This window comes from Tympanuchus pallidicinctus, unplaced genomic scaffold, assembly GCF_026119805.1.
Source record: "Tympanuchus pallidicinctus isolate F22 unplaced genomic scaffold, pur_lepc_1.0 scaffold16, whole genome shotgun sequence".
Classification (NCBI taxonomy): domain Eukaryota; kingdom Metazoa; phylum Chordata; class Aves; order Galliformes; family Phasianidae; genus Tympanuchus; species Tympanuchus pallidicinctus.
Genome location: NW_026294679.1, coordinates 29,180,808 through 29,197,142, shown reverse-complemented (window position 1 = coordinate 29,197,142; position 16,335 = coordinate 29,180,808). Strand labels below are relative to the sequence as shown.

The following is a 16,335-nucleotide window of genomic DNA, read 5'->3' as shown; positions in this document are numbered from 1 at the left end:
CCTGAGGGGAAGGAGCGCTGTCGCCCAGGTGGGGCCTTAAAGCGGCCGCCGCAGCGCGTGGCTAGGGGATGGGGGACGTGGGCAGCGAGGGAGGCAGCCGCTGAGGCGTTCCCGACAAGCGTTCCTTTCTGCGCCCCAAAGATTTTAAATCCCAGTTTTTGAACTGAGTTCGTCCCTCGGCTTTGGTGGCGGAGCAGCGAAGTGACACAAAGCCGTGTCGGGCCCCGGGGCGGCAGTTACAGGGCACACACACAGGTGCCCTCAGGGATGAGACGGCGGCCGGGAGGTGGGGAGCGTTCGGAGGGACACAGAACGTTCCGGAAGGCGGCAGCCCCGTTGGAAGGGGCGCTGTGGCGGCGGGGAGCCCGCGGCCCTCACCCTACAGGAGTCTGTCACGGAACGCCCCGGCCCCACGCGCCCGGCCTCGCGCTCTCCTTCAGCACCAGGGACAGGCGCTGCGCCCCGCCAGCCGGGCAGCGAGGGGAGTGTGAGGCGTGGTGTGTGAGGCGGCGTGCTGATGGGGTAATTTGTTCTACCGCAGGTTAAGGAGGCGAAATCATCCTCAGAACTTTTTTTTTTTTAATTTATTTTTGGTCTCAACTATGATCTTCACAATGGTTACTCCAGAAAGAAGAATCACAGAATTATAGAATAGCTTGGGTTGAAAAGGGCCACCATGATCATCTAGTTTGAACCCCCTGCTGTATGCAGGGTCGCCAGCCACCATACCAGGCTGCCCAAAGTCACACCACAGCTTTGTGCAGTGTTATGACTAATTCAGCAGGGGGAACGAGCTTATGCTGACAGCAGTTTGGTCAGTTTGTCTTCTAACAAAGAAGGCAATTTGTAAAGTGATTTTGAGATGGCTGTTTGTGTCTGCTGTTGTCTCGAGCCATGGATGCAGTACTTTATTTATTGGACTGCTTGCTGTTGCACAGCTAGCAAGTCTAGTTACCATCATCCTCTAGATTATCTGTGGGGCAGCAATGAAATTATATGGTAAAATGTAAGTTTTACTCAAATCAATTTTTTTAAACTTTGTGTGTGTTTGACTAAGCACAGTAATGTGTGGTGGAAATGCTAAGTTATGTCCTGAAGCAGTGATGGAGCACCTGGCAGGAAGGCAGGGCCAATCCAGGGGAACTCAGGTGCACGCAATGCTGCTGAGTGACCAGAAGGGGTGGATCCTGGCTCCACCCCTTGCAGACCTCATTTAAGGGCTGGCAAGGGGGAGGGTGCTTTGTTAGAGATTCCTGTATATCTAAGGTCTTCTAAGAGTAAGCAGTTTTTTTTCCTTGTACGTTTTGTGCCTTGAGCTATTGTATTTGAGTGAACGTTTAGTTACTATGGTCTAGGATGTTGTTGTTATTTCAGTCACATTTCTGTGATGCTAACCAATTCAGGTGCTGATGCTTTTGCACCTCACAATTTATCTGCATAGCGGATATTTTCAGGTGAAACTGTGCACTGAGGAGGTTTTCAATTAAGATACCATTTCACAGAATCAGAGTTGTTTGAGTTGGAAGTAACCCTTAAAGGTCACTTAGTTCATTCCTCCTGCAATGTACAGGGGATCATAATGTTATTATAGTACAGCAAAAGACTGGTATCTTTTTCTCTCTCTCTCCTAAGAGGCATTTAAACCTGAAGAGCTTTTTCATTTTTTCAGCTCTGGGTAATGTATCATCTGAGTTCTTTTCTGAGTTGCATCAGAAGCCTCCATCTTGTGCATGTTAATAGTATTGCATTAAAGGCATGTTATCTCCTTTAGGAAGATTAGATGGAATAAATAAGGGCAGAACCTGATTTGACTTTCTGTGGTGTGTAATGAGGCACTTCCGTATGTCCTATACTAATTTCATTGTATGTTATATGCATTTAAAACAGTGTATATAGCCTCAGTGCCATGTTTAAGAAGTAAGAATTGTGACTGTCAGAGATTTCATGCAGTGGGCCTGTGTTAATGAATTAAAGTGTGAAAATGTATGCTCAGTTATGCTTGGAGTTAGTCTTCACAGTACTAAATTCCTTATCAGGTTTCTTCCTAGAAGTCTTCTTTAACCAATAGAAGCTGCAAAATAGCAAGCAGATCTTCTGCAGATGAATGAACTTCATTAAGTAGCGTAAATAGTGGCTTGAGTTGGAAAGCACTTTCCATGTAGAGAGAAATTATCCTTATATGATGATTGAGAAAGTGGTTATCATTTAGATTATTCTGTTCTATGTGAGATAAAAAAAGTTGCAAAGACTAACAGCATATATTTTAACCTCTGCCACACTTCAGCAATCTGAATTTCTACTCCCTAGAGCATGTTAGCTACAAATTGTCCTTTCACCCTGTTCTGACAAATAGCTGATCAGTTCTGCTTCAGTGTTTTTGTTTGAACCAGAGGGGATCTACTGGCTTGTTTGTTGCTCATTACATCAAATTAAGACCAGGGAATTTCAAAGTACAGGAATTCTGTCTGCACAGCACAAACATAAAAACCAGTTCCCAACAAATTTAAGAAAGAATTGGTTGTACTTAAGAGCCAGCTGAGTCTGGTCTTCAGGAAGGACAGAATCTCCTGTGCTGCACCTTCAGGATCGCCATTAGAAAACCAAAGAATGTGATGGCAGGCCCTCCTATGCAGAGAATCCTATTTGGTTTCTTGAAAGTGGCTTACTGGTAGGTTTAGCTGTACTGTTTTCTCTGATGCTCTCTTGGTGTGATTGCTTTTGAGCTGTGAGTTTGAGCCTGTGTAATTCCCTTTCCTGGGAAATTCTGATAGTTCTGCTGAGGGTTAGTTCTGGGTAAAGTGGCTCTCCCTCTGTAGCTTTAACCTAGTAAGATAGGTCAATTTTCACCATTATCAGCCATTTACCACTTTTGCAAAGCTCCTAATGTTGCTAACACGCAAGAGCAAACAACAAAACAATCAAAACTCCAGCTGTTACATAGAGTTCAATGAAACATTCTTAATTGCAACCCATCATTAATTAAAATGTTGTCTTTTTTTCCAGTTTAGCTTAAAAATAATTTAAAAGGCTGTCTATATGGTAAACTTCCTGGACAATTCCTGTATTCACCTGAGCCATATTATTAGTATAACATTCCCAGAACAAGGTCAAAGCAGTGTTATGGCAGTGGATAATCCAATGGGGACTACTGGTCGGATGGACTCCAGCAAAAAAGCTTAACTCCTTATGTGGGCTGTTTTCCTGCTTGGGGAAAACACCTGGCTCAAAATGTCAGTGTTGTCTACACAATATCTACAAAGATTGTGGACATATTTTAGATAAAAAAGCTTAAATTCTTTTTCCATTTGCTCTGTTTACAGTCAGTTTATCAAGTAGACTTTGTGTTCTTCATTCCAGCTCACTATTCAACTGTAAATATTAAGTTATAAATGCATGCTATCTGCATGAGGGGGAAGGCATTGTGAATCTCCTCCCACCTGTTTCACTCATTATTTCTCTGCAGTTTTCAGTTGGAGGCTGAGTAATCAATCATTGCATCTTTTTTAGCACAGCCATTGCTAGCTCTCTAAGTACGGAAAAAAGTAATGGTTTAAACCTTTGTGCAAAACCTTGCTTTGCAGTACTTCAAGTGCAAATACTGTGCCTATTTATGGATAAACTCGAGTTCCTTGGTAACCTGATTTGCCAAGGTCACAGAGGGACTCAATGCCATACTCTTGCTCAGAGATTACTGCGAATTAGTGGTAGTTGAGTATCAACTTGTTCAGTTTGATTACTTGGTGCTTTGATTTGATGATTTGTTCAGTTGATCCTGATGATTTATTGAAATGATTCTGATCTCTGAAGACAGGGTACACTTAGCTGAGGAAACCAAACCAGCTGACTTTTGTAAATATTGATTTAACTTAAGCACCACTTTTCCTTCAGAACTAAATAATTGTGAAAATGTTGACATAGACATAATAAAAGCTTTAAAAATAATTATTTTAAAACAGCTCTGTTACCTCTTGATTATCAAAATGAAGACCTACTCACCTACTTTAATGAACGTTTTGTTCTGTCACAGGTATGTTTACTGTCTCAGTGCAGTGTGTGATAAGGAATAGTGTATGGTAACTGTTGAATCATGGCCTGAATCACTGATTGGGCATCTGGAGAAAGGACCCAGTCAGCCCTGGGAGCACAGGTGAAAGCAATTCAGCTGTGGGACTGGAAGGAGTGGAGCCTGGCTGCACCTCTCTTAGACCTCATTTAAGGGCTGACTGCCACTGGGGAAGGATCTCTGGTTGGAGATCCCACTGTTATGGAGTGAACTTAGATCTTTGGAGATGAGTGAGCATTCCTTTCCTGTTTATCTTTTTGCCATTCCACTCCTGTGTTGCCTTTCCACTGTGCTAATTTTGTGGCTGTAACAAACAGAATGACCAACACTTCACAAAAATTTTTCATCTAGCTGTAAACAGAACAGTTAAACTTGCTAAGCAGCTTTCCTTATAGTTCTGTACAAATAATTGTTTGGCTACTTGAGAGTTGCAGATAAGGATGATAATTTTAAAATAATCTTGGCAGCTGCTGGAGAATGACTGCAGGTAGATGGCCATGCCAAATGGTAGTATCCCAGTGCCTCACTTTTCAGGCATCAGGTTAAACCAAACCGTAGTGCCTCAAGAGGTAATCGAGAGTAAGTTACTAATGGAATAGTATGTGTGTTAAAAGGGTAGTAAGACAACTAGTTTTAAACCTAAACATGGCAGTTTTCATTTAATATGGGACCTGCTCCTAAAGTAATTCTGCTTATTATGCTGGCCCACAGCATTAGAGGTGGATGTTGGTGATAGGGCAGTAATGATGGAACTTTTCCATCAATATTAACTTGTGTTTTGTTGCTGTGAGGCAGATGGGCAATCTGGCAAAATGATATCTCACATGGAAATGCATATGAAGCCAAGGGGTGTTACTGAATTCCCCCATGTGGGAAAAATGAACCCAGTGATATTCATTGATGCTTTTTGAATGTTTATGGAGACCAAACTGTGGATATGAGCACAGTTACACAAAGTGAAGGACAACCTATGTTCTGGGCAGATTTTTACAAGCATGGCACGCAGGCTCTTGATCGTTGCTGGCCAAAGTACATATCTAATGGTGGTGACTATGTTGGGAAAGCATGTTTTGTAGCTGTGAACTTGCTCTGATAGTTATTGTGCTTTTTTGTATATTTTTGTATTGTCTATTGTTGTTTCTGCGGAAATGAATGAGAGGGATTACTTTCAGAGCAAACTATATGTTTGTTAACAGTCTCAATTTTTTATTTGCACATTTTGCCATCCTTTTCTTAGTGTTTTCAGCTGTACTGGCAGTAAGGGAGGAACTGAGCTCCAAGCAATTAGGGCTAATATGTCTAAATACCGTGAATGTTGATTCCTATGGACTTAGAATTACTTTGGTTCCCAAATTCTGTGTTGCCTGTCTTAACCATTCTTGTATTTTCTCGTCTTTTCTAAATACATCTATGGCATAGGTTATACTAGCAGTGGCTGTTAACTCCTATGGTTTGAACTTGTACTGTATGTATGAGTTTGATTTCCTATAGCAAGAACCACCTGGTCCTCAGGTGTCTAAGGACCAAAGGATTTAATGCATTCTTCAGTTTTTCAGATTTGAGGTAGATCTACCCACACAATCTGTGGGATGGCCAAGAGATGTCGAAATATCTTTGGAAGAGTTCGGCTTATGGCTAGATAAGAATGGCAGGGTAAGGGAGCATGCTAGTTGCCACAATCTCATGTGACCCTTAATGAATGTGTTGCATACTGGTTTTTAAGTAGTAAAAACAAATCAAACTAATTTGGAATGGTTTAAAAGAGCAGCCATTAAGTTTTCAAATAAAGGCAATTCAAAATTTAAATTACTGTGAACTTGCTTGAATGCCCATTTTTCAGTTTCTCATGAGGAACAAATATTCCAATGAAATGCGTGATCAGTGATGAGGGATTTTTGTAGACTGAGGTTAATTAAAATATTAACAGACAAATTATACTCAATTTCAAGGGAATCTGGTAGAACCAAGCCACTAGTTCTTGAGGAGGGAAGCAAGGGAAGACAGGTGCTTATAAGTCTTCCATATGTTGAAGGGGAAGCATGGTGTTCTCTTGTCTTCTGAAATCAACCAATATACTGAGTGCAGTTTGCTCAAACTCTGCAAAAACTGAGGTTATTGTGGTAGTACTTAACCTGGGACTTCCAAAGTGTTTCAGTTGCTGAAGTTCCATCGAGTATCCCTTGAACGAACAGGATCCCTTTTTTGGGTCAGTATCCAGTCCTGTGAGATCTAGAACCTTTTGTTGTCCTTTTTAACAATCACTTTATTTTGATGTGGTGCTGATAGGTATCCTGAGTTGCTTCCTTTTTGTCTTCCTTTTACTTTAGCTGTCTTCTGAAGTGACAGTTTGATATTAAAAAAAAAAAAAAGAATTAAAATGGGTGAGATTTATTGAAAATAAATGAATAAAATAAATGAACAAAATACTGCTATTTGTGGAAAATCTTCACCAAGTGGGAAACAAAACACCAAGACACAAAAAGGTCAGTAGGGGATGCTGCTCTATTGCCATAGGATTTTGTATTTTCCTTTGTTTTAACATTATTTGGCAAATGTAGCGGTGATTTGAGATCCCTGTAAATTGCTTAAACTTGGCTGATTTTGTTTTTAGAGAATCATCTTTAAAAAGTTGATTTAAAAAATTACTTTTCTCTGAAACCCAGTTTCCATCAGGATCCATATCATGTGACTCAGTTATTTTACTGATGTTAATCTCTTCTTACCCATATGGCTTTGCTGGTTAGACCATGTGCCTCTGGCTGTCTTTTCATAAAAGAAATGAACTGATCTTATCTAAACCCCAAATCCTGTATTTCCTAGATGTAACTTCCAATAATATTGACTAGTCAGCTGTGTTGTTTTGGAAACTCTTGCCCTAATTTCATTTTTTAAAATCTGGAGCTCAGGCAGCTCAAACTATTGCCATGTTCATGACCTGATCTACTAAGCAATTGCTTTTGTGCTGTGATCCGTTAACAGTGGAGCATGTTCAGCTGTGATGGGGATTCTTTCCATTTCAGGAGGCAGCATAATGAAAGGAAGCTGCCAGAAACAACTCTCTAAACCATGCTGTGGCTTCTTTTGTCCCTTCTCTGATATCATTATGGCCTGAGTTCTGCACTAGAGAAAAGTCAAAGAGGTTTGAGTCTGGGGGGGAAAAAAAGGTGGGGAGGAATCTGACAAAAGATGGTAACTGCTGTATTCCTTTGCTGAGTAGTCTACAACAGGAAAGAGAAGGAGCATGTTTTGCAAAAGGCTATTATATTTCACAGTATTTCATCTTGTCCTTTTTAACAATCGCTTTATTTTGATGTGGTGCTGATGAGTATCCTGAGTTGCTTCCTTTTTGTCTCCTTTTCACTTTAGCTGACTTCTGAAGTGACAGTTTGATATTAAAAAAAAAAAAAAAAGAATTAAAATGGGTGAGATTTATTGAAAATAAGTTTTATGGAATGTTTGGGTTTTTATTCCTTCAGAGAAGACAAAAATGTTTCTTGCAATGTGCAAAGTGAACAGCTTTTATTTCTAAAACTACATGAAAGTTAACTTCTCATCTGATGGATAATGAGTGAACATAAAGATCCAGGGACCTGAAAGATTGGTGTTTGTTTGCTTGTTTGTTTTTCAGATGGGGTATGATTTTCAGAAGTCATCTGTGTTGTAATTGTTTCTTGCCACTGAGTTGCCTGATACTACTGCCTCAACCTTGCCCTTCATATGGTTAAGATTCTTCTTACTTCACTGAATAGCAGCAAAAAGTGAGCTTTAATTTGAGTGTCTGGAAAACAGTATTTCAAATAAGATTTATCAGTACTTCAAGAGTTCTGACCTGTGCTTCTATTATTCAAACTTCAGCTGAGGACAGAAGGATCAAAATAAATCATTTTAAAATAAAACCTGATGGATTATTACATTTCATCTTTTTACATGCAGAGATGGAGGCATACATAATTCCTTTAAAAGCCAAGAGAGGGTTGTATTTAATGGTATATTTAGCACCTAAAGGCATTGGAATTGCTTGAAAATTGTTAAAAGAAAAGTGAACTAGTGAGAACTAGAGGTTGTTGACACTTCTGGGAGGCAAGACTCTGGAGAGGCTTGAAGGCTGTACTGCTCCAGGATTGCCACTGAGGCGAGTAGCAAGGATGCTTGATCTGAGAACCTGCCTGTTAGAAGCGAGCTGAGATCTGGGCTTGCGGGAACTCCAGAGTTCAGAGTTACGAAGAAATGAGAATCCATTTTGTGCCAGGCCCTTGGAAAGAGTTCTGGCCCTTTGGAGTAGGTAGCAGGATGATTGGTTGCTCTGTGCTGACACTGGGGAGAATGAGAAGAATATCTAGGAGATGAAGATTGAGTTGAGTAGACTCTGCCTTCTGCACAAGTGTGTGAAGATGAGCAGTGGCCCTGGGAAAGAAATTCTTAACTTAGATGTGAAACTTTGAAGTAAAAAGGAGAATTATTTTGGCTTGTTTTATGCGTGTTCTTGTTTTTCCTCATGTCACATAATGTTTTGTACAGACAAGTAGGGGTGAAATACAACCCAAAGTTTCAGTAATATTCTATTTTTTGGTTACTCCCCATTAGTGTTTACAACTGTGACTGGTCTAAAGTGTATTAGTACTACTAAAAGTCCGATGTAGAACTGATGCCCTCAAAATCACAACCCAGCATTGGGCTTGTGTTAGAAAATACAGAGGTCTATGGTGACAACCATGTTCCCCAGCCATGGGAAATGCTATTCTAAATTTATCTGTATATAATCTTTTTGTTTCCTTCTTTTGTTTGCTTCTTTTTATGGCTGAACCTTACTGTGGTTTTGATACTAGGAATTCAAACTTTGAGTTGCCCTATTTTAAGTCTTTTGACATGAACTGGGCTCTTCTGTGAATGAAAGTAGAAGTTGGTCTTGAAAAGGACAGTGTATGTCTGGGCAGGGCAGAAACAACTATTTGATGTTCAGAGTGAGCTGTGCTATACAGTTTCTTAGCACTTCTTTCCGATTAATATACAGGGATAACTGTGAAAATGAATTTGATGTTTCTAGTGCTTCATCCTGTTAATGCTACCCTTGTGTTCTGGATGACTCTGGTCAATGAATCCCTTCTTTCATTGGCAATTTTTGTCCCATTAATAGAGCAGAAACCTTACCTATAAGGTCTCAACACTCTTTCAAGGATTGCCCACTTAAAATCCCAGTAAATCAATTGCTTATGCTCCTAGGTTTACTTCAATGTCCTCTTCACAAGTAGATTTTCTTTTTAATTATGTACAGTAGAGCAGAAATTGATGGCTATTTGTAATATACAGTGATTTTTAATATACAACTTCCTCAAGAAAATACAGTATTACACTGTGGGTTCTTCAAAGACTGTACATGATTACACAACATAGATTTGTGTAAACTATGTTTTACCACTAGAATGCTCAATTTTACTTTTATAGCAAAGTAAAATATACCCACATGTGACGTAGTCAGCCTGGTGAGCATCTCTATAAATTATTTGTTGAGTAACTTCTGTTGTGATAAATGAATTGTTGAGGAAAATGAATTTTTTGCAAGTATATGGTAAAAGAGGAACTGCAAACAGTTGGGAAAAAAAGTTGTATTTCCAGATGTGAAGCTTGAAGCAAGCTATGAAAATGGAGAGCAGCCTTATGAAGAGGATATTGTCCCTTGTTTAAAGTTAGCGATGCTGATACACAAAAACTACTGATTTGCCCAAGGTCACCCAAATGATGGGAAAATCACAGAAACAGGATTTTGAACTTCTAATTCCAGCTTCTCTATGTGGTTGTGTGAATGTCCTTTTTCCTCTTTGTGAGGGTTTCTTATACCCAAGTGCTTAGTAGCCTTGAGAGGAACACAGTTTGTAGATAGCTTAGCTGTCAGTTTTTACCTTGGCTTTGAAGAAAAACTTAAACTTAGGAAATTTATTAATATACAGTTGCATGGAGTTGGCAGTAAATACTAAACTGGAAAAACATTGGCAGTATGTTTGGTCACTACTAGAAGTCACTGAATGTTATCAACTTGTTCGGTTGTGTATCTTAAGGTGTTATGTAAATGTTTATGCATAGGATATCTTTAGGCATCTGACAAAAATGTGATATAAATGGATTATATCAATCCAAACAGTGAACTTGTGCAAGTGTAGCACCCTTTATAGCGCTAGAGCTTTTAAAGGATGTGCTTCTACATTAGATCTATGGTCACTTTCTGTGTAAACCTTCAGGCTCGTTTTGTGGAAGAGCGAGGGTTTTCTGTTTAATTTTCCCATTCAGTGGAAAATGTACAATTACTGCAAGCATGCCTGTAAATGTTCTACAGCCTATTCAGGAAACATCCTGTATGCGACTTTGCATAGGAGCACTTGTTCTATCCAATGATATGCTCTCAGATTTTTGTCTGTTCCTGAACTATTGTCTTATATATACGTGGAAGTTACAGTGAAAACTAAGTGTTGAGAGAAATGAATAACAGCTTTGTTCTTGCTTTGTGGATAAAGCCTGCTTTGCAAAAATACCCTTAAGCAACTTTCTACATACGTGTCAAGTTCATGTTCTTAGTAGCTGAATCTAATTATTTCTGACAAAGTGAAATGTTAAAGTTGGATGGTGATACTGAGAGCAGATCCTTTGTGGAGGGAGAGAAAAACAGGAGGAGGTAACTGTCTCGAGGAACTGTAATATAAGAGAACTACATATGACTCCATAAATACAAACAGGAAATGATGGTGGAATAAGAGTTATATCATGAGGTTTCTTTTAGCTCAAGTTGTGTTGGATTGCTTGCTGAGACAGTTTAACCTGAGCTGCTGCTCACTTTGCAGCATATCTGAGACACTTGATTTAAGCCTGGTAAAATTAACAGGAGTGTTTCCATTAATTCTACTAATTACTGAGCTTATAGCTAGCATCAGAAGATCTAATTTGGCTTTTTTTCCAGTGAAATTCTGTGCTTTATGTCTGAGTATTTATTCTAGTAGTCCAAATGAGGGTGGATCTTAAAAACGTTCTCCTTGGCAAGTGTTAGTTACAGCTCTCCTGAGAGGGGTCCAAAATATTTTTGGTGCTGAATCTGAAGTAGTACTGCTGTTTGTGCAAGTTCAGTAATTGAAGAGTAAGGAAAAAGTTTATCATCCAGAGGAATGAATCCCCTTCTGTTTTTCCCAGGCATTGATCCTATTTTTTAACCTCAGGTGAATCCTAATCTTGAGATCTCTTTCCATTGCCAAAAAATGCTTGTACTTAATATGCCAGCCAAACACTGAGACCAGATTTGTGGTTGAACATCACAAGATCCTGATATCCCCATGCACGGTGAGGTGATATCAGTGTTTGGAAAATGTGCTAGCATTTTCCTATGCTGACATATCTCTTGCACCATTTGCTTTACTCTGTGAGCCAGGTACATAGAATTCCTGTCTCATGTCTCTAGCAGAGCTCTGCTGCTGACAGGATTGCTGCAACAAAGCTATTACTTTTCTACCAAAAATTTTGTACTCTGTATTAGACTGATTAGGCTAGATTTGCTTTTGAGACAATGTACTGATTTTATTAGGTTTACACTGATCATCTCCTGGCTTCTCTGTCCTTGTAAGTTATGTCAGAGCTCATCGTTGTCAAGATTTAGGAACTGACCTGTTTGCAAGTTTGAAAATGAGCATTTAGGTTTTGAATTAGATACAAGATGAGGAAGGCATCATAACCTTTTTTGTTCAACATAAAATGTTTAGTGCATGGGATTGTGGTCCTTGTCTGAGGTTGCTAGGTGTGGCCAGTACTTGTAATTTCTTTGTTTTAAGATCGCTTTTATATAAAGCTATTTATAACATCAGACTCTTCACATTCCTATGACGTTGACAACTGCAAGGCTATAAGAACAAGTGTTTGAACTGAGATACCTGTTGCTCAGCCACTGAAATAACGAACTGATACTGACATTGCTTTGCAGAAAAAGGACCTCTCATTAGAGCCCTGTGTAAATAGTTGTTACAGGAACAGAGACATACAGCTGCTCTGTCTGGGTTACTGAGATGCGATTCTTTCCCTGAGGGATCAGAGTAGGATGCGGGCTACGCTACAGCTTTCCCTGGAATGTCCCATGTAAAAACATGGCACCAGTCATAATAAGAAAAACGGGCATGCCTGTGCAATTTATCCTTGTTATGTGCCTTTTTTTGGATGTCAGACATGCTGTTGGTTTTTTACAGGTCTTGAAGAAAAATGCTCTTTGCTATCAGTGCAGGGAGAGAAATTTCCTTTTCTCTGTTACAATAATTTGAGTAAAACTGTCTACAGCTCTGAGGCTCTTTGATAGCAGTCTGTGTCTGCCTTACATGAGAATGTGTGAACATTTTAGTGCCGTGTGATGTCTCTTTCTAGTCCAGTGCTGAATGAAAAGTGGATTCCCAGAAGTACATTAACTGAGCCTATAACCTGCAAAACATATGAACTAAGATTCTTGATAATATGTAAAAGCTGGAAAGATCAGCTGCTTGCCATTGCCTTTTTAGGTGCTGCTTCAGACTTGTTTTGGAACAGGCTCTTATTACACTGGTTCTTGGCATCTTCTGTATAGGACCACAGCAATTTTGCCAAATTACTTGGAAGGCCAAATATTTCTACTTGTGACCCAAGTCTGAATTTGAGCTTGAGCCCATTGTGGTACAGAGCCCGTAAACTCACAGCACTGCTTGCAATTCCCTTTGCCAGCAGTCTACTCTGTGAACAGCTGCTGGAGCATGAAAGGCCAAAGGGAAGTGCCTCAGTTTTGCCCTAGTCCTTTCACACCACCACGTCACTGGAATATGCCCAAGTGCATGGTGAAGGCAAGCAGTCTCGCTAGTGTAGAACAGCCTGTACAGTTGACTTTAACTGAAACATGAATCACCTCAGTCCTGAATTATTTTAATCTGATCAGTCATCTCTGTTAAGGGGTGTAAAGAGACAGCAAAGCAGAGAGAATGGCTGCCAAATAGAGGATGCAGGACACAAATAAAGCTGCTAAAGTGAGATGAAATAAGAACTAATAATGATTTATTCCAAATGCCACTGGGGTTACCATGTCAATGACTTTAGTGAGAGATTTAGGTGTAATGAGTTTTGTGGGCTTTTCCACGAATGATTTTGGTAGTTTCAGTTGAAGTGAAGGAAAGGTGAAGTTGTTAGTTACATAGGGAATACACACGAGTTTTCAAGTGCTCCTAAACAAATTCTCCCTAATTAATATATGCTTTTCAAGCCTCTTGTAAGTAGACAAGCACTAACAGCTGCAGTTCTTTTTATAGACACAAACTAATCTCTAGTACATGTTAGAGCTGAAGGATAGAGAGAACAACATGCTGTGGATTCATAGGGCTTTTCTAGCCATCAATGTATTCTTTTAATACTCTCTAAAAGTAGAAGAGAATGCAGAAGAGCAGAGTATAGTCTTCAAGAATATTAATTCTGAACAAAATTGTAACAGGAGTGAAAAGGCTAGCTCTTACTGGCAAGTTGTACACAAATGCATCTTATTAGCACAAGAAAAAAGCACATGTAAGCTTTGACCTATTTTCTTAATGTGTTCAGCCTTTTGCAGCCTGTATGAAATAGGCAACCTTTGCTAGCATTTCTTCCCTACTGTCACCTGTTTTCCTGGCAAAAGATGGGGACAATTATATGCTTCATGTTTTCTTATTTTGTAAGCCAAAACAGTAAGTAAGAATGTAATTGCTCAGGCTTCATGAACATCTTTGAACAGGCTTCCTGTTTGAAGATATGTTTTTGCCCTTCTATTTCCTTATTGCTAGCATGTGTCTTGTCAGTTTAACATTGTTTTCTGCATGGAAACAATATCCAGTTGTGGTAGGTAAAGGGAGAAACTGTACTTTTTTTTTTTTTTTTTCATTTCCAATGCCTATGATTTTATTTATGCAGAAACACCCAAGACTTTCAGTGTTTTCTTTTGGTTGTTTATTACCTGTCTGAAATAGCCACTTATTTGAGATCTGATGTTCAGCTGCCTCAAAAGACATTATCACCTCCGTTTTTAATTCAGTTCAAAGTAAGTTTCAAATATTTGGTTGTAATCAATGACCCATGTCTTCTGGAACTGACTGAACTTTTTTGCCTTCAAAGGAATAAGCTGGTTATATTTGTATAATCTGATGGCTTTCTCTGATATGACATCAGAACCAATTTACTTAGAACAAAATGGCTTGGGTGGTTTCCTCTATTCCTGCAACCAAAGGGAGAGCTATTTAGGCACCTGTTGTTAAGAACTGCTTCAATAGCTCTATTTATTCTATGCTTTTAGACTTAAAAGGGACATATCCCCACTGTGGACTGACTACACCTTATCATTCTTGCGGCGTAAACTTCTACAGATTGTAAATTAATTCTATCTACTAATCTTTTTTATTCCAGAAGGAGCACCAGGGAAAAGCAGATTACTTTTTCATCCTCTAGAGTCTCAGAAATAAAAACAAAACAAATGTCTGAGACTTCAAATTAGTGCTCAAGTGCATTACCTTTCAATTGCATTGTACAAGAATATGAGGAAACTTTCTAATTACTAAGAGAAAGGAGCACTGAGTGTTTTCATTTGCTTGAGGAACTTCAATAATGAAAGCATCTCCAGAAAGCAATTTAAGCTTTTCCACAAATAGCTTTGAAGTTACTCCACAGTAATTAGACAAAGGCTGGATCTCACGCTTCCCTTTTCTCTCAAATTAATCAAAAGAGCTTGTAGGCAAGATTGTAGGCAAGATCCATATAACAGTGTCATATGCCTGAGAAGAGTAAAATCCAAGTGAGAAAAATAATTTATTTGAGCCACAAAAAGAAGAAATAATAAATTGCAGTGTGGCTCAGATCAAAAGTGAAGCACTGGAGTCAGTTCAGAAACTGAACACTTGATTTTATTCTTGCTTGTATTGTGTTTCTGTAGAAGTGTTTCAGAGTAAGGTAGGAAAGCCTTCTGGATTCAGCTGGTTCATGGTTCCTCCAGAGATACTGGTGAAGGTGATATTCTGGCTTGTGCCACTCAGCTGCTGGAGCTCTTGTTCTGCTTGTGGCTTTTGTTCTTTGGGTACAGGAAACCAGTGCTGTATCCAGAAGGCAGCTCTACTCCTTGTACATTGCTGCATGTTATTATAATGCTGGGTATCTGAGATGCGGATGTTCTATGGCGAGGCTCTCCTTTTCTTAGTCCAATGCCACTCAGGCTCTCACCTCTCTGAAGAATGCAAGGTTTTAAAAGAAATAGAAGACACAAACATCTACAAAGAATATCAGGCAGCATTATCTATGAAAATGTGATGTATTTAGATCAGTGCTTTGCCAGTACCCACTACTACCTTAAAGCCAAACTCAAAAGATAGAGGATGAAGTAGATCTGAATATTTCTGGAATGCTTTATGAGTAATGTGGGGGGAGGAGGGGAAGTTTAAACAAGATAGTGTCTTTCTATCAGTATATTAATTCAGAATCGAGTTTACTTTGAAGGATCAGGCTAATGACAGTAGATTCCTCTGTGGGAAGAAGAAAAAGTACTGAGAATGTACTCAGCGTAAGAGACAAATGATATAAAGAGTTCCTCTATTAAAAAAAAAAAGCCTACATAGTTGACAAAGCAGTTGTTTTGGTTCATTAAGATGAGGTGGTGTGAAACAGATAAAAAGATTGATATTTTGAAGGGGGGACAAATTAGAGAATGGAGACAAACAGAAAAGGATTAATTTGTGCTACAATAGCAGTGCTATCCATCCCTAGCATGGGACCACAAAAGGGAGTGTTAGGATTAGGCTAATAATAGCTTGTAAGGAACACTACTATCAATAAAAATTATATTTGTTACATTTTTGTTATTACTGCAAAGATAAAACTGATTTTTTTTCCACCTATCATCTCTTTTATTTCACTAATTTAGGGCAAGTTGACTCAGTTGAAGAATATGTTTAAAAAAAAAAAACAATAAACATCTGTATGCTATAGCTTTGTTAAATGGAAGTAGAGAGACACTATGCCCACAAAATAATAAGTGATATGACATGTTTCAGAAACTTACCTGACTTTCCTCCACGCTGCATTTTTCAGATGCTTTGCACTACCCAAAACAGAGAACAATAAATAGTCAACAGTGTCACTTTGCACAGATGAACTTGCTACAAGATTGACTGACCCAAAAGGACATTGAATAGCTACTGAATAGCTATTTCCACTTGCTGTATACATTGATTTTTCTTATCTTTATTTGAATAGTGTTTCCACTCACCCCAAAGCAAATC

General features: G+C 39.1%; 1 protein-coding gene across 3 annotated transcripts in view; it reads right to left on the bottom strand.

Annotated features, from left to right (window-relative positions):
- Positions 1-5,168: 5,168 nt before the first annotated feature.
- OPN4 (opsin 4) overlaps positions 5,169-16,335 on the bottom strand; it is a 37,650-nt gene continuing 26,483 nt past the window's right edge. For 2 of the 3 annotated variants that reach the window (XM_052676707.1, XM_052676705.1), the window contains exons 11-12: positions 16,116-16,154; positions 13,428-15,284 (exon numbers count right to left, since the gene is read on the bottom strand). In XM_052676707.1, the coding sequence (XP_052532667.1) occupies positions 15,093-15,284; positions 16,116-16,154 (231 nt within the window). In that variant the 3' untranslated portion in view covers positions 13,428-15,092. Of the gene's footprint in view, positions 6,398-13,427; positions 15,285-16,115; positions 16,155-16,335 lie in introns of those variants that run through there. The other variant, XM_052676708.1, reaches the window with a different exon arrangement.